At 48.8% G+C, this 17,906-nt stretch overlaps 1 protein-coding gene across 2 annotated transcripts in view; it reads right to left on the bottom strand.

Annotated features, from left to right (window-relative positions):
• Window positions 1-12,477, bottom strand: part of QRICH1 (glutamine rich 1) — a 30,260-nt gene extending 17,783 nt beyond the window's left edge. The window contains exons 1-4 of one of the 2 annotated variants that reach the window (XM_065408783.1): window positions 12,458-12,477; window positions 10,883-11,076; window positions 10,515-10,575; window positions 6,199-6,528 (exon numbers count right to left, since the gene is read on the bottom strand). In XM_065408783.1, the coding sequence (XP_065264855.1) occupies window positions 6,199-6,507 (309 nt within the window). In that variant the 5' untranslated portion in view covers window positions 6,508-6,528; window positions 10,515-10,575; window positions 10,883-11,076; window positions 12,458-12,477. Of the gene's footprint in view, window positions 1-6,198; window positions 6,529-10,514; window positions 10,576-10,882; window positions 11,450-12,457 lie in introns of those variants that run through there. The other variant, XM_065408784.1, reaches the window with a different exon arrangement.
• Between the last annotated feature and the right edge of the window lie 5,429 nt (window positions 12,478-17,906).

The following is a 17,906-nucleotide window of genomic DNA, read 5'->3' on the forward strand; positions in this document are numbered from 1 at the left end:
TTTCCATTTAACTCTGCTTAGACAAGAAGAACATGCTTAATTTCACTTTCAGGTTCTCAAGCATTTAACACCACATTTCATAGTCTTGGTTTGAAATAATGCAAGGGAAGATTTACACCCAAAGAACAATCTTGACTTTTAGTATAGGAAAAAAGAATCCTACCTTCCTCTCTCTCCTAAAGCTATGGAGTCAAAACTACCCCAAGGTTCACAGAGGTTCACTAAGGTTCACAGAGAAGCAACTTCACACAGACACACTGATGACATTACATTTCACCATCGTATCTGGAAGAAGCCCAAAAGAGTCTACGCTAACTCCTTCTGCCAGTATCACCAGACAGTCAGTCTCAGGACCGACAGGAATCCAAGATTCAATTATTCTGATTTTAACAGCTATAAATATTCTTCCAGGCCTGTCATTGGCCACATTGGATACTCAGATTAGATGATCGGAAAAACTTTCCAACTATAAGGACAGTTAAGAACAGTAACAGGTTACCAAGGGAGGTTGTCGAATCCCCCTTGTTGGAGATTTTTAATAACAGGTTATACAAACGTGTGTCTAGGATGGTCTAGGTTTACTTGGTCCCCCTCTTGCTGAGGCAGATGGACTAGATGACCTCGAGGTCCCTTCCAACCCTATACTTTTATAAAGCTATGACAACCCCCCCCCCCCCCCCGCCCCCATCTTCCAATCCCTCTACTGGCTCCGCACTGCACCAAATTAAAACTTGTCCTCATCTTCAAGGCCCTTTACAACTCTGTCCCTCCATACTCATCTGCTCCTGTTACCATACTGCACCCGCCCCATTGCTCTACCAATTATACTAGCCTTGAATGGCCATTTCTCTGCTTGTTCCATAAACATCCACATGATTCTTTCCCAGCACAAGGGGCTGCATGGAACTCCTCACATGAGTTAACCGACAAGGCCACCACTCTTCTGCCGCAAATCCCACTTCTATGATGTTTAGAAGAAACCAGGGAACCAATGATGGCCATGGAACATATTATTCGGGGGTAGCAAATATATTTTAAAAGTTTGACAATCTGGAGCCATCTGGAACCAAGAGCTAAGCTATGTAACTGCATGCTCTTATTTTCCTTATCCTTCCCTCTTATTTGGCCCACCTATTGGATTCAAAATTATACTGTAAGCTCTTTGGGGCATGGACTTCCATTTGCAAAACGGGGATCTAGCACTGACTGGGGATTTTGTTTCTCACTTTTATGTTGTGTGTATTGCAGTAGCACCCAAACAGTGATCCTTACCCAAAACGCCCATTCCCTGAAAAGCTCAGATTTCCAAAAGGTCTTATTAAAATGTTTCAAGGATTCATTTGCAATAACTTAAAAGTTGCCAAGGAAAACTGAGGTAGGCAAGGAGGCATTCACAGAACCATTTTTTTACGTCACCTCCTGTTGAAAAGCGCTGATTCTACTCACAGGAAGTACAACGAACTTTAATCGTTCCTACTGCAGGGCTAGAGCAGTGTGCACCACACTGTAATGCAGATGTGGATTTGATATAATTTCCTACAAGGTAACAAGAATCATTTGGCCTCTTGCCAATAACACAACTTAAAGCTGCATCAATGAATGATCTGACCAGGCAGTTAACTGAAATAGATGAAGTCACACATGGGCTAATGTTTCACAGTTTGTAATTTCTTTTCCTTTATTCACCAATACTCATCTCATCTACAAAAATCAGTCTTTATTGTCCCGTATTTAAAGGAGGCAGAGATAAAAATTTGGGTGGGATTTTCAGAAGCACCTAAGTGCCTTAGAAGCACTTTCAATGGGACTCATGCTTAAGTCATTCAGGTGCTCTTTAGGCTTGGATTTTCAAAACACAATGAGAGATACCTGGACAAAAACCCCCACCACCCAGCACTATTTTTGCACAGCTACTTAAAATACACTAACTGTACTCAAGCCCTCATTTTAGGGTGGCCCAGATACCAGTGATGCAGAGATACAAATAGGAAGTAAACAAAAAAAGCAATGTTGTTTTCACAGCTTCACACAGAACAAGAAGAATGTGAATGAAAAGCTGATAGGACAAGAATCTTCCAATTTCTCAGAAACTGCCACACAATGAAGGGGTGTACGCTTTAATTGCTGCCCTCTGCGACACTAGAAACCACTCCCAGAATGCTGGGTAGAGATCAGTGCACAAAGGGGGGCCTGATCAGGTTGACAGGGTCCCTTACATTTAAAAAGGGATTTTGCTCTGTGCTTCGTATTCTCAGGGTATCCACGGCTTTCCGATCAGAAAGTCTGTTCCATTGCCTTAACGTACACACAGCTCTGCACCTCTTAGACTCAGAGACTATCAGGGTTGGAAGGGACCTCGGGAGGTATCTAGTCCAACCCCCTGCTCAAAGCAGGACCAATCCCCAACTAAATCATCCCAGCCAGGGCTTTGTCAAGCCGGGCCTTAAAACCCTCCAAGGAAGGAGACTCCACCACCTCCCTAGGTAACCCATTCCAGTGCTTCACCACCCTCCTAGTGAAATAGTGTTTCCTAATATCCAACCTAGACCTCCCCCACTGCAACTTGAGACCATTGCTCCTTGTTCTGTCATCTGCCACCACTGAGAACAGCCGAGTTCCATCCTCTTTGGAACCCCCTTTCAGGTAGTTGAAGGCTGCTATCAAATCCCCCCTCATTCTTCTCTTCTACAGACTGAACAAGCCCAGTTCCCTCAGCCTCTCCTCATAAGTCATGCGCTCCAGACCCCTAATCATTTTTGTTGCCCTCTGCTGGACTCTTTCCAATTTTTCCACATCCTTCTTGTAGTGTGGGGCCCAAAACTAGACACAGTACTCCAGATGAGGCCTCACCAATGCCGAAGAGAGGGGAACGATCACGTCCCTCGATCTGCTGGCAATGCCTCTACTTATACAGCCCAAAATGCCGTTAGTCCCCAGGAGAAGGCACTACTTTTATTTCTTATTTCATTGGAGGAGAGTATGCTCTCTATTACCTACTAAGAAGACAATCTCCAACAGTAGGAAAGTGCAGCTAGAAAGGTGGCAAGACTGGTTATTTCAAAGCAAAAGCCATCTCCATTCCTAGAAACAGCCAGGGCAGCGCCACCAGCATTTTCCTATTTTAACCCTTGTTTTAGATTCTGATCATATACCTACTGAAATCGAGGGGGAAGAAGAGGAAAGGAGTTTCATTGGCAAGGCCTGAGATAACCTGCTACTCCCCAAGAGCTAAATCCTAACTACTGATATACTAGCATGTCTTGTAAAACTGTTCCTATGTTTGTGTACCCATTATTCCAGACATCCATAGATGTAGAACCTAGGTAAGAGGCAAACCCAGGAAGAAGGGAGGATGACAGTTAAAGAATCACGCTTAGTGAGCTACTAATTCTTTACAGCTTCTCCAGAATCAAAGGAAACCTTCAACATCCTTAATTGTCACCAAACTGACTTAATCTGAACTGAGATACTGAGTGAGGACCCAAGTAACGGGATACTGAACCTATTCCTACTTTGCTTTCCTATCACCATTGCCCCCCACTCCCTCCAATAATAAATCTTCAATATTTTATCCTTCCAACAGCCCTACATTGTAGCAAGCCACTCCCTGCTAGTGTAACCAACACCACTCCTTAAGTGATCCAGTAGGGGCTGCTAGAGAGCAATGCCTGGCCCATACTTCAAAGCATTCCCAAACCTCTCTACTCCTGAGGGCATTCTGTGCCATTAAAAAATTCTGCACACAATATTTTAAAATTCTGAAAATTGTGTGTGTCAAATAAATGTGGCGGCTCTAGCATGGCATTGGGGAGCACAGGCCACTGGCTGCACAGAGGTGGGAGATCACAGATCTCGGAAGGGGGGTCTGGGGGGCTCAGTGGGGGCATCCAGATGAAGCTGGTTGGGCCTGGATCAGGGTGGCTTGTTGGGGTGGTCCAGGTACAATGGGGCTCATCGGGGGGGGTCTGGGTGGATGGGGGAGCAGATCCCTATACAGAGATCCCTCCCTCCTGCAGCTGAGGAGCAATAGGTGCAGGAAGCGGGGGGGGGGGGGGGGGCGGGGGAAGAGAGAGGAGAGAAGGGAAAAGTTTGCAGAGCTTCCTACAGCCGGGGGAGAAATTTGGGGGTGGGTGGGTTCCAAGCTGTCAGCGTATGACTTTCTGGGTAAAGCTGCCAAAGGAATCACCAGAGCTATGCTGTTTGGCCCACTGTGTTCTGAAAGGCCCTCGTGTCACTCAGAGCACAGAAGGAAATGGTTAAGACAACATCTGAGGAGGAGAAAAAGGAACCAAGAGTGACTCCACATAGCATGAGTAGGCTTAGCACTGATGGTTTCAAATGTTGACATTCCCTCCACCAGAGCCTTCAAAAAGTGTTGACTATTGGTGCTTTGGCCAGGGTGAACCAGTGGGCACCTCTCTGTATGTATCTGGGTCAGTTGGACCATTCATAAGACAATCCTACCCTTCTTGGGACTATCAAGATCTTGGAAAGCCATTTCCATGGTGTCTGGTTAGTCTCAACAGGATCCTTGCTGGAGCCCCTCCTTCCTTCCTTCCATACTGTATCAGTGGTTTCCAAAAGACACAAGAGGGGTTTCCTTGACCCCAGCTTCAGGCCCTGAAAATATCCTGTAGGGAACCCTGGAAACGGTTTCAAGGGTTCCCTACAGGATATCGTTACAAGAGAATGGCCCCTTTTAGCCTGGGATTTGCATTGAGGTTTTGCACAGGGGCCATGCCAGGGGGTCCATTTTAGGAAAGGTCTCCTACACTCACAGGCTATCAGTCCTTTGCAGGGACAGAGTCCACTGCATAGTCCTTGTGACCCAGGAACCTCTTGATGCCAACTGACAGAGGGCACCAAGGGGATGCATGGGGTTTTACAGGGATCCTCTGGGTCACTTATAGGCCTAATAATTCACCAGAGTGGGGCATGTAAGGTCTCTATCGAGAACCAGTAGTCATTGTGAAACACATATACAGGTAATATTCAAGAAGTTATATTTCTGTGCTGAAAATTATGTTCTTAAGATATGCAAGTTAAGGCAAGTCACCAAGTGGTGATAAATTTTCTCCTGTCAGGTAGGAGGGAAGAGATGCTCATCTCTCTCTGGCTGGTCATATGCATATTGTCCGGTGGCCTATCTATAGTCTGAGTCGAATACTAATTGATTCGGTAAAGACAACTAGAAAGCAGCACACAGGAAAAAACATTAGCATGGGGGGATCCTGTTTACAAGTAAAGACAATGGATTGTTGGGGGTATACCTTTGGGTGCAAAAAGACACCCTTCATCCTTCACTGAGAAGAGATGAACTGTCAGCATGTTCTTTCTTATGAAATGAGGGTCACAACCAACCTGGCTGGAAAACACTGCAAAGACCAGGTAAGCTAATTCATTAGACAAGACAGTATCTGGTTAACTAAAATCTAGGCTCTAGAAGGCATATAATGATTTTATTGTACATGTAACCATGTGTTTCAAATACTTTGACTTGCTACTTCTTGAATCTCTATGCAGTACTTCATTAAACAAACTTTCACTTTATACAGATCTGAGTGCTTTGACAATGAAACTGGTAAGCTAGTGTTTCTTTGGGAGCAGTGGGTCTGTGAATTCAGTGAGTGACTGGTGCATCAGGGGTTTGTCACTCCAGAGGGATGCTTGGAAGGCTCAAGGGTTGGAGTGTGCCTATTGCTAACCTGTGGAGAGGGAGTAGAGACTGAGCAGGTCTGGAGGGGAGTGCCTGTTTACCCTGTGGCTTGTTGGGGAGCTGATCCCTGGCAGGCACAGACAAGGCTTCCTCATGCTAAGGGCAGGGGCTAGCAAGGTGCCTCACAACCCTAGATACCCCGGGAAAGCGTCAGAGTTCTCCTCAGGCTTTCAGAGAAGTCCTTGCAGATATCACAACCTGGGTTTGAGTGGCCATTCCCAAGGCACAAAACACTTTTCAGGCCCATAAGAAACAGAAAATAGCAGGGCAAGGAGAATGCCTCTCACTTTTGTTAGATGGATCTTACCAGCTTGGGCAAGGCACAAGGTGACCCAAAACCAGCAAAACTTCAAAACAGCCCAAGAACTACAACAATTAAGCCAAAATTATCAAGTGTATCCTACACCTATCTGAACTATTCTATGAAAAGAACAGAAAAATGAGAGGTTGGTTCCATGAAATGATAATTCAAAGATGTTTACCTGGACCTGTTGTGGCTGCTGAACCTGTATCTGTTGCTCTTGCTGGGTTTGCTGCTGGACACTGGTTGTAACGGGACAGGCAAGCTCAAGCAAAGATCCGGCCACCTCTGTGCTGTCCGTGTAAATGCAGTTTCCACCTTGTTGATATACCATGGTGGTGGTGGCTGTCTGCTGGAACTCCTGGAGAGCTTCAGGCCCCTTGGAAGCAAGAGAGTCGAGAAACTCCTTCATCCTGTGCTGAGGGATTGTTCGTGCTTTCACACGGATGTATTCTTCAAAGGAAATGGTGTTCTCCAGAGAATTATTCATATTGCAAGGTCCTTAGGATTCCTTAACAAAGGAGAAAGTTAAGACTCTTGTTTCACAACTTTCATAGTCATACGGTACTAAGGGTACACATGAAGCCAATGGAGAACATCTTACACACACTGGATTTCTGCGTGACAAACAGACAGCCGGAAGCCTTAAGAGACAAATGCTGTAGTTTTACATGCCATTTTATGCAGCTAAGCATTTCTTTAATTAATCCCTTGTTAAGAGTCACAACTGGACACTGCTACCCACCCTTCAGGCTTACTTGCCCTGTATAAAGAGCTCTCTCCAGAGTGTTGTCTCCTGCTGATGACGTATAGTAATGCACTCAGTCCCAGGTCAGACTAGTGCTGAATAGGCTAAATTAACCCTTATTGAATTGTATGTGTTCATTTACAACATGGAATACTATATATAGTATCAAGAACATTTGAGAAGCTATTGCCTAAGGGATTGGTTTATAGCTACAGAAGTGACAGAACCAAGTATCATAACCCATTAGGCAACAAAATAACACTCTGTGGTAACTAATGGGAAGGAGGAGATAGGGAAGTATGAAGTGATAGTATCTCCACATTTACACTGGGATTAGGACTGGGATTATTCTCTCTCTTTGCTGAGCAGAATTTTCAGACTTCTTTAAAAGGACAGGGGACAGAATGCTGAAATCCAAAGATTCCATTAAATGGGCCTGGTGCACCTGGAAAGAAGCAGTGAGGTCTTGAAAAAGTGGGCAACAGTAGGCCTCACACTCCTATTAGCAAATATTAGGAGGAAAAAATCAACATGAAGCAGGGTATAGTAGGAAGGACATATATGTAAGGTGAATAAAGGAAAACAGAGCAAAAGAAACCAACAAGATCAGGGAGAAAGTAAGAGCACAGAGAAAAACAAAATGAGGAATCACCCAAGAACAAGATTAACATCTGGGGTATTATCTCACAGGTACTGTTTGAATTGCTGACCTATCTTGTTTAAATACAAGAAGTATTCCTATTTCACTATCACCTTTTCTGTGAGTGTATTCTTGTTTCTATGGCAGTAATAACTTGTGGTGAAGGGTACACACATTTAGATGGTAACCTTACCACTACTGATGTGGTCATGAAATGCTGTGTGGAGATATGGGGTTGCAGGCACAATTACCAGGATAGAGAACTTTCGATGACTGGGCCTAATTATGTACACAGAAGAAGAGACAGGGACACATACAGATAACACTATATATACACATTATGGTGATTGGGACTACAGAAATAAGAGATGAGAAAAAAGAACCTGTACTACATTTCAGCACTGATTTGGTCACAAGAGACTGACTACATTCGTTCAACAAGGTGGCCCAAAGTGTTATTTCTAAAGCAGTGTGCAAGCAAAAGGAGGTTTAGTAATAGGCTGTCAACATTAAGTGCAACAGAGTTCTAGCAATGGGAGCTGGATCAGGCCCTAAATCGTTTCTCATTGTTGGTCTGAATCCCACTCCGATCTGGTCAGGCAGCACCACACTCATGACACTACATGCAGGAGGGACTCAGATACAAGTCACTACTAGCACGTGGGTCAGGCTTGCAGTCAAAGAGGTATGGATCTCAAAGGCAGAGAATGTTTGAGAGGCAATTCTTGCAAAACAGTTATGGGACCTTAAAAATAAGTGACAAGTGTCTGCAATGGGTTCCTGTGGAAAAATCTAAGCAATTATAGTGAACACAACTATACTGTTGTGCTTACACAAATAAAAAGTACAAGCTTACGTTATTCACTTATTTAAGAGAAGGATGTTAATACAGAATAGCTGCATTTGCCACCGTACTTCGGCCACAATGTTTTATAACCCAGCATGCAGAAGCTTCCATACAACTATCTGATAATCGGGGGGGGGGGGGGGGGGTAAGAGGGGGAGATTAAAAAAAAAAAATCTGTCTTTCACTGAAGTTACACTTGGACAAGCTTTCTAACCAGCTCTACACGTGACACACAACTAATGAAGCTATTCATGTCACTGCCGACTCAGTGACAAGTTTCCCCAGAAGCCACCAAGAACACACTCCAAACATCTTTAAACAGTTTACCTTCTCTCAGGAAGAAAACATTTGACACTATCTACACCCATGCTGAAACCAACAGAAACCCTGGCCTTGCGAATATGTTTTCGGTGCTGCAGTAGACCACCAGGCCTTCATCAACAAATTCTGAAATGAGTATTAAACCTCACTGAAAGAAAACAGAAACCCAGGATGATACTTTGAAGTAGAGAATTGTTAAGTTTTCCATGTTTGCGTGTGTTTGGTTGGAATTTAAGCCTACTGAAGTTTGCAGAGATTTGGCCTGAGTACCTTGACTAAGATTTTCAGACGTGAATAGCGACTTTGGGTGCCCAATTTGAGATGCATTAAACGGGCCTGTCAGAAGGCAGGTGCTCGGCAATTTTGAGAGACTCCTCTCAAATGTCTCAAGGTTGGCACCCAAAAACCGACCACCCCCCCTCCCCCCCAAAAAATCTCTAGTTACTTGTGAAAAATCTTGATCCTCGTGCTGGAAGCTGTTTTCACATATACAGCTGACTGCTCTGTGGGAGAGCTTAAAAACCAAAAGCAAAAAAACCCACAACCCAGAAATCTAGATCTACTAGGTACAGGCAGATAAAAAAATAAGGAGGGACCCACCACCACTGAGGTCTAGGGGCTTGAGAACCAAGGTACCATCCATTACTTCCAACAGCTGAGGAAGTAGAACAAGTGCTGGGATTCTTACTTACTGTCCCTTGACCTGACTCAGGTGTTCAATCTCTCAATTAGCTTCTGACTAGTAGTCAGCTGAAATCAGAAGCCCACTTTTACTTCCCCTACAGTCAGCTGGAAGGAAGTTTCCTTTTCCTCTGCCTCCCAATTCCAGAGCCTCCTGACAGCTGTTCTACTAAGTTCTTACACTGCATTTATCACTGTGGTATCTAAGCACCTTCGGAGTATTATTGAATATACATATTATCCAGAGTGCATAGCACTAGTCATGGACCAGGACCCCCTTATGTTAGGCACTGTACAAACAGAACAAAGATGGTCCTTGCACCAAAGAGTAGGGGAGTCTCTGCTATTCTACCTCTTCCAACGTTCTGAGAGATTGGGAAAGAGGCAGACTGGAATCTCAAGTGCTCCATTCCTAGTCTCCCTTTTTATTTATAGAGAGAAATTAAAAACAAGTCTCAGTTTTTCTAAGCAGCAGCCCAGCTAAACTGGCCTAACCAAATTCTTGTCCATTTCAAGGACACCTACAGAAATATGGAACTGCAGTAGTTAAACTTATCAGGATCTTGTTAGTTTCACTCTTCTTCCCCTTGGCAAAAGTATGAGCAATAGCAGAGGTATTAGTGCTGGTTGTAGATTCAGGAAGGTAACATGTATTGAAGCCTTCTTTTTCCATTGTAATGAGCAGGAGTTTAAAAAACAAAGTACAAAAAGGACTAAGCCTCCCCCCTCGACCACCTAACATACCACCTCCCTCAGGCATATTTATTACTCAGCATCAACAAATAGATTTTTATTTTTTTAAATAAAAACCTGTACAGGTTTCCAAGCACACACTTAATGTAATTCTCTTTATGGAAAGTTAGTATTGCATTCAACAGCAAAAAAAAAATATTTTATACTAGAACGTACGCAAATTTATAATAGCAGGCAGGCAAATACCTTTACCATTAGCTATTAAAATATCAGGATGGATCAGTTTATGCACTCAGTTTATCCATTACGTACAGTCCATTTCAAAATGAAGTGAATACTCATCACTGCTAAAACTTGGCAGAATGCATTTTTAAACTGTTCAGCAAAGGTTGCTGCTTGGATACATGGATATAATTCCTCCCTTTTCAGCTTAATTGCATTTTCCACTAAATAGGATCTGGAAAATAGTTCAAGTTCATGAGCATAAGTGGTTAGTTCATAAAACTTAGACTAAAGATACTGAAAATGTACACACAGATTTGCAGCAGGTGGACTATCTGGACTCACCAGTCACCATGTTGCAGGTATTTCTGCTGCACTTGTCCTGAGCTCTTAGACTTGTAACATTCTGGAGAAGACAGAACAAAGAAGCTCTTTCTATCCCCAGTTTTTTTTTTTTTTTTTTTTTAAAGTTAAATTGTATTTTAAAAAGAGACTTAAGAAAATGAAAAACACAAAATGAATATAATCATAATAATGCTACACCCTTAATAGATAGTTCCTAACTAATTATTACAAGACATGCCCAATTCCTAACCAGTTTGTTTTACTTCCAGATCTTAAGAACATGTATTGAAACAAACAGATCTCCATGTACATCTTTTGTACAGTTCAGAATGTTCTTCTCTGAGACAGAGACCTGTGCTGGAACTTACATAACACTTTTCAATGGACACTGGAGTTATTGAAACTTAGAACAAGGCAGCAGTGGGGGGGAAAAATATTGCCATAAGGTCCAGAGGCCTTTTCTTGCTCCTTTCTCCTCACAAGTGTTCAAGGTAGAATAGAGTAACTAGGCAGAGCTGGGGACCAGTAGTCCAATTAAGGCTCTCTGAGGAGATAACAAAAACTAAAAAAAAAAAAGTCAGTGTTAAAGGGGAAGAAGGCTAAACTCCATACACATGTTAAATGGTGGGTTACACCTCAAGATTTTTTTAAACCCCTCTTAATTTAGCTATGTAAAATATCTGCTTCTCTTGCTGCAGCTAACCAACAGAAAACTGTAAACAGACTTGACTAGTACTTTAATGAACCACTCACCCACTTTACAAAATATACTAAGGTTTGTGCAATGCAGCAAAACTTTCTTAAGAGACCACTCAAGAGCCTGACACATCAGGTGCTTACTGGAGATGTTTTCCAATAAATGAGCAGCAAGATTGTACTCAATTTGCAGAGGTCTCCTAGGACAGGAGATTGCTTAGTAAGGTTGATCTCGTGAACAGTTTTCACTGCATATAAGCAACTATGACCTTTGCTTTGTCTCTAAAATAGAGATTTCTGGACTCAGGAGCCTTAGCGCTTTTACAAGGCTCTGAACATACAAGGCCTGGTCTGAAGAACTACTGTATATCTCCGCCTGAAGTTCCCTAAAAGCAAGAGCTGGCCCAGTTGCACTGTAGCAGTGCCTGGGGTGGATACACAACTTCCAGGCCAAAGTAGTCTCGGGGTCAGCCAGAGCTACGGACAACTGACCAGTCCCACGCCCGGGGCAAGATGCTGGGACAGACAGAGCAGGAAATGACAGTCACTCAAGCAGGACCTCTAGCCCCTTGCGGACCCGTGACCACACCCCTCGGCCAGGCTCGGGGGCCGGGCGCTCCCGGGGGGCCGGCCCGCCCGGTGGGGTCCTGCGCAGCGGCCCAGCAGAGCCGCTCTCCAATTGCGGACGCCGCGGCGGCAGCAGGCCCCGCACCAGCCGCTCTCGCCCCCAGCGCAGCCCGGAGAGCAGCCGCCCGCCCCCGGGACGGGACACTCCCGCACCCGGCCGCAGCATGCCCGGGGCGGGGGAGCCCCCCCCCAGCCGCTGGGAGACGAGCGCGCCCCCGCCGCCGGGAGCGAGCGGCCCCGTGCGCGCGGCCGGGAGCAACAGCGGCGCAGGAAAGGGCCGCCCCGCGGCTGGGAGAGGGGAGGGGGAAGGACACGGGGACGCGCCCGGGGCGAAGAGAGGGCGGGGACGCGCCCCTCCTCTCACGGGAGGCCAACGGGCCTCGCGCGGGCCCACGGGGTCTCGGTTCGCTGCGCGCTCCCGGCAGCGCCACACAACAAACGGGTCCGCGCCGGACTCCTCGGGCGCGCGCCTCTCCGGCGGGGCCGCGCCGCCCCCGGAACCACCGGCGCCTCCCCCCGCGTGAGGGGAGGCCCCGCCCGGCCCAGCCGCCACAGCCCGTCTCCCCCGGCCCGGCAAAGCCCGCTCCGCCGCAGCTCGGCCCGGGCCGGCCCCGCCTCACCCTGGCCCCGCCGCCGCCTCGCTCCGCCACCGCCTCGGCCCGACTCTTTTCCCCTCACAGCTCCCTGGGCGCCATCTTACATTCAACCCCCCGCAGCCAATCAGCGCTCAGCCCCGGCCTCGCGAGAGCGCGGCCGCCAAGCCCCGCGAGAGCTCCGCGCCCGGAGCCGCCCCGCGCCTTAAAGGGGCCGTGCCCCGGGGCTGAGCTCTTGGCAGCGGGTGGGGGCGCTGGGCTTCGCCCTGCCTGCTGATAGCGCCCGTGGGCCCCTTGGCCCCGCCCATCGTGGGGCAGAATCCAGAGCCCCCCCTCACCGCAGTGGGGCTGGGGGCCCCCCCTCTAGGCTTTGGGCCAGGCCCAGCGCACAGCGCTGCACAGCCCCTGCACCCGCATGTGACACAGCCCGGTCATTAACCACCCTGCCCTAGAGAAAGCACCGGCCCGGGCCCCCGAGACAAGGCCAACAGTGGGCAGGTGGCTGCGAGCTCAGCCCGTCCCCCGCCACCCCCAGCTCCGGTTCCCGTGAACGCTTTTAACCCAATGTTCACAGAGAGCTTTAAAATGGGAGAACCTGAACGTGTGGCTCGGCGGAGCGAAAGGCAGGCGGGGGAAGGGAATGTCATTTCTTACCCAGAACAGAAGGCTGCCTATGGTTTAGTTTCTTGCTCTTGGGATCAGACTGGTCTCAACGTACATGGGATGCTCAGTAGTAACTAAATGTTTAGTTCTGCTTGCCAGCCCCGGGGCGGCAGAATGGCCTAGATGACCTTTTGAGGCCCCTTCCAGCCCTGCATGTCTATGATTTAACACCTTCTCCCCACACCCTTCATGGCAGACAAGACAGATATGTGAGAAATGCAGACTGAAAGTTGACTTTTCCCCCATAAAGTCAAGTGACATCCTGTCCTTTTAAGATGAAGTCAAGCCCGTAGGACGATGAAAGAAGAAGAATTAAAAACAAATAGGCCCCCAACTACAGAGGCAGTCTCCTGTGCCATCACCGATCTGACAACAGGAGCAGGGCCCAGTGTGATGCAGTCCAGGAGTGACAGGTTTCAGACTGGCAGCCGTGTTAGTCTGTATCCGCAAAAAGAAGAGGAGTACTTGTGGCACCTTAGAGACTAACAGTTATTTGAGCATAAGCTTTCGTGGGCTAAAAAGGGCAATACAGAGGTCCTCTGGCAGCAGTTTTTTATTTCAGTCAAAGAAAATGCCCAGTGAAAGTTTTGACAGTTAGGAGCGTAGCTGTGAATGGAATACAGAGAGGAAGAAGGAAAAGTGCTGACCACTACGGATGGAGCTGGCCAAACAGTTCCATGGAAGAGGACAGAGGCAGGAGATACTGGGTCCCATTGGCAGGAGAGAAAGAGCAGCTCTGGCTGCACTCAGGCAAAGGGAAGCAGATCAGGAGCTGTAGAAATACAAGATGAATGGGTTTTTTGGAAGCCACAGATCTATTCCCAGTTGAAGCAGCCATGATATTAGCAAGGCTTAGAGATAACATCCACACCTGCTGGAGAGAAATGCGAGACCGCTCTGTCTAGAATATTCACAGCTGAGCAGTGGAAGGATACATGGATTTCACAATCACTGTCAATAATGGAAACAAAACACTGACAGGTCAAATCCAATCGCCTGGGGCAGGAGAATGCATCAGAGAAGCTTCCGACCTTTCCAAAAGCAAACATTGCTTCACAGCACTTCGGAATGCTGCTTTGGAGGAGAGCGTTGTGTGGTTTGTATGATTGGGAAGCGACTTTGTCATGCCCTCTCCTCTCACTGCTGAGCTCTTCCCCCCTCAGGATAAACTCTAGTGTTACAGAACAGGAGCAACTTCCAGCACACACCCCAGGCACTGCAGTGGGCTTGGGAAGGGCTTGTCCCCCCAGCAGCTAAGCCAGGAGGTGCTCCACCTAGCAGGTATTATCTTTAGTGGGCCCAGAGTTGTGAGGGGGACATGCAGCTGCCTGAAAACTGTCCCTGTCTCCCAGGCATCACCTGTTGGAGCCCTGCAGCTAGCATGCTCTCCCTTCGCTTCTGGGCTTTGGGAGCAGTACCCTGGGCTCTGCAAGGCAGCACTAGGCCTGACCATTCACAATGCAATGAGTTAGACAGGGTCTGTGTGGACAGAATGTGGAAGGACAATCACAAAGAGGGATTTGATTGGTCCAAGTAGCTTAACTCCCCTCCCTGCTACAAGGCAGCCAGGCTGGGTGAATTGGAAAGCAAATGGTTAATTGCTTCATTAAAACACACAGCAACATCCCACACACGAGGGAGTTTAAAGACTAGCAAGTGAGACTGGGTAACCCAGAGATGAAGAGAAACACAGGGCTAATTCAGCCCTTGAGTAACTCCTTTAACTGAATGGAGTTACACCAGGGATTACACTGGCCCACTGTTTAGCATCTGTTCAGTGGTTTCCATTGGCGGTGACCTGCTAACACCTTCCTGTGCTTTGTTACAGCTCGGCTCCAGGGAGTTCAGCACAGCTGTTGTGGCCTAGAGCAGGCCAGGAAGAGTGAATTTGGCTGTGGGTACTTCTGCCTTGGGTTGGAGAACTGAGTTGTGCAGGGCCCTGTGCAAATCCAGACTCTCCTTATCAAGGAGCAGAAGCCCTAAGGGATTCTCACAGGCAGCCCGCAGTGATGAAGTCTCCTTACAGACGAGCTATAGACCAGCAGAGCAATTTCTGCCCCAGTGTCAGCCTGGGAGTTGCGCACACACACAGCAGCCCTGGTTATGGCTGTGCAGAGCAGAGCATTTAACGTAACCCCCCAGCACAGCCGACCCGAGAGTCAGAGGACAGACTTTTAGCTGGCAAAAGGAAATGGAACAGCAGGCCCTGCCTATGGCATCTACCCCATCCACATGAGAGGATCTTCCAGCAGTCAGTTGCTAAGTACAGGACCCACAGGCTACCAGGGGAGAATGAGCCTCCCCTCCCCATGTAGGCCCTGTGCGCTCACTTTCATTCCCGCACAGACCCAGTGGGGAAAGCGAGGGCTAATTGTAAGCAGCTGGGCCCAGGAGCTAGTTCTGGGCAGTGAGAGCCCAGGGAGTCACCTCCAGGTTCCAGCAGGCGCATTCACTCCATCTGCCCAGGCTCAGGAAGATGTTAGTGACGCCATGGCAGGGAGATGCCCACAGCAGCCTTGGAGCTTTGTGCCGTTCTGGACCTGTGCAGACGCTATCGAAGGTCCTTCTATGGCCTCATCGCCGTGGTACCTGGGCACCTCCCGACTCCAACGCACCGAACCTCACGCCCCCGGGGGAGGTCAGGCTGGACATCATACCCCCTGACAGATGGAACTGAAGCCCAGAGCCTTCCATAAGCTTAAAGAAAAACCTCCCTGCCTCAAGGATGTGGGCCTAAGCCGCTTTCCCAGCCACGCAAGGCCTTGGGTAGAGCCGGGAACTAAACCAAAAGGTCAGTCCTAGGCGAGTGCCCGGACCCGGGGCCATCCTTCTCCAGAGCAGCGCCTGGCAGCCTGTTCTCTTTGTTCCTTCCCCCAGGATCTCTCCTGCCACTGGAAGTGGGGCACTTACTCCCTCTCTGCGGCGGGCCCAGCCTGCCAGGAGCAGGCCCCCAGCCCACGCACCGCTGCTGGCTGTGGTGCCAGCGGGTGACCCGGGGTGAGGGCGCCCAGAAGAGCTGAGCAGGGCAGAGGCTGTTAGGAGATGGGGGGCTTGTTAAGGCACATCCTGCTCCGGCCAGTGCATCCCCGCTGGGTGCAGGGCCAGGGCTGCTGGAGGGTCCCCCCACACCAGCCGGGGCCCAGGCTGCTCCCTACCTCTCCTCACCCCACCCCCGTTACCCACAGGCAGGCCCCGGGGCTGGGATCCTTGGAATGCGCAGAGCCTGAGCCGGGCTCCCCTTCCCCAGGGCTGCCGGACGTTGTAAGTGTTAACTGTCCTGAGCCCTGCCCCCGTTAGCATCATCCGCTCCCCCCAAACCATGGCCCGGCCTGGAGACCCCACCGCAGCCGCTGGAAACTGACCCAGCGTTAATTCCCCTCCCCGTCCAAACTCGCCTCTTTCCCTGTCTGCCTGGCATCAGCTTCCAGCCCCAGGGCCGGGTTCCCCTTCGCTGCCGGAGCCAACAGCCCATCACCCACGATCTGTTCCCGTGGGGCAGGGACAGGCTGGGCTCCCTCGCCCCGGGCCGGCTCGTGGGGGCGCTCACCAGACTGAGCCCCTCGCCCCTGTCACTGCAAGGCAGGTTTCTAACCCTTTCATCATCTCCTGGCTCTGCTCTGAGCCCTCTGCCATTTATCAACATCCTCCTGGCATTGTGGGCACCAGACCTGGACCAGCAGCACATCAGTGCGACATACACAACACACAGTCAACCTGTAGAACACCTTGCCTGGGGATGTTGTGAAGGCCAAGACCATAACAGGGTTCAAAAAAGGAACTAGACAAGTTCAGGGAGGATAGGTCCCTCAATGGCTATTAGCCAGGATGGGCAGGGATGGTGTCCCTGGCCTGTTTGCCAGAAGCTGGGAATGAGCGACGGGGGATGGATCACTTGATGATTCCCTGTTCTGTTCATTCCCTCTGGGGCACCTGGCATTGGCCACTGTCGGCAGACAGGTTACTGGGCTAGATGGACCATTGGTCTGACCCAGTCTGGCCGTTCTCATGTTCGAGATGTGTACACTTACATGTAGCTGTATTCAAACAGTGTTACCAAGTGACCCAGATCGCTCTGTAGCGATGAGCTGTCCTTTTCCCTAGTTACCACTCCCCCAATTTTTGTGTTGTCTGCAAACTTTATCAGTGATGATTTTGTGTTTTCTTCCAGGTCATTGGCAAAAATCTAGTGATCCCTGCAGGACCCCTGGGAAACAGACCTGCCCTGTGACGCTTCCCCAGCTAGTTACATCTGGAGACTGAGCCATTAGCCAGTTCATAACCCGTGATGCGGGGGCCATGGGAATGTTACCTTTTTAACGTGCTGCTACCTCAAAGCCTTACACTGTTACCTTCATCGTCAGACTTGCCGTCTCATCCTAAAGGAGATCCTGTCAGACAAACTTGATATATGCTCCATAAACCCATCCTGAGTTGCATTCATTACATTACCCTCCTTTGGTTGCTTAGTAATGGAGACCCGGAGCAGTTGTTCCATGATCTTGCCTGGGGTCGCTGTCAGGCTGACACCCCAGTTACCTCTTTGAAGACTAGGCACATTAGCTTTCTGCCCAGCTTCCAGAATGGCCCCAAGGAGCCGCTGGCCAGACATGGGCTTGGACCCAACCAGATGCCCCAGGCACATGCAAACAGGAGCCCTGGAGCAGGCTGGGCCCGGCCGGCTCTCAGGACACAGGTAAATGCCACCTTAAGTAACTTGGCCTCTCCCTTCCTCCCACCCATCCTGCTGCAGGGCCCCTGGCTTCACCCTGCTCCTCCTCCCCCTTTCACGTCCTTCCCCTCCCGAGAACCCTGA

Source organism: Emys orbicularis, chromosome 7 (genome assembly GCF_028017835.1).
Source record: "Emys orbicularis isolate rEmyOrb1 chromosome 7, rEmyOrb1.hap1, whole genome shotgun sequence".
Lineage (NCBI taxonomy): Eukaryota > Metazoa > Chordata > Testudines > Emydidae > Emys > Emys orbicularis.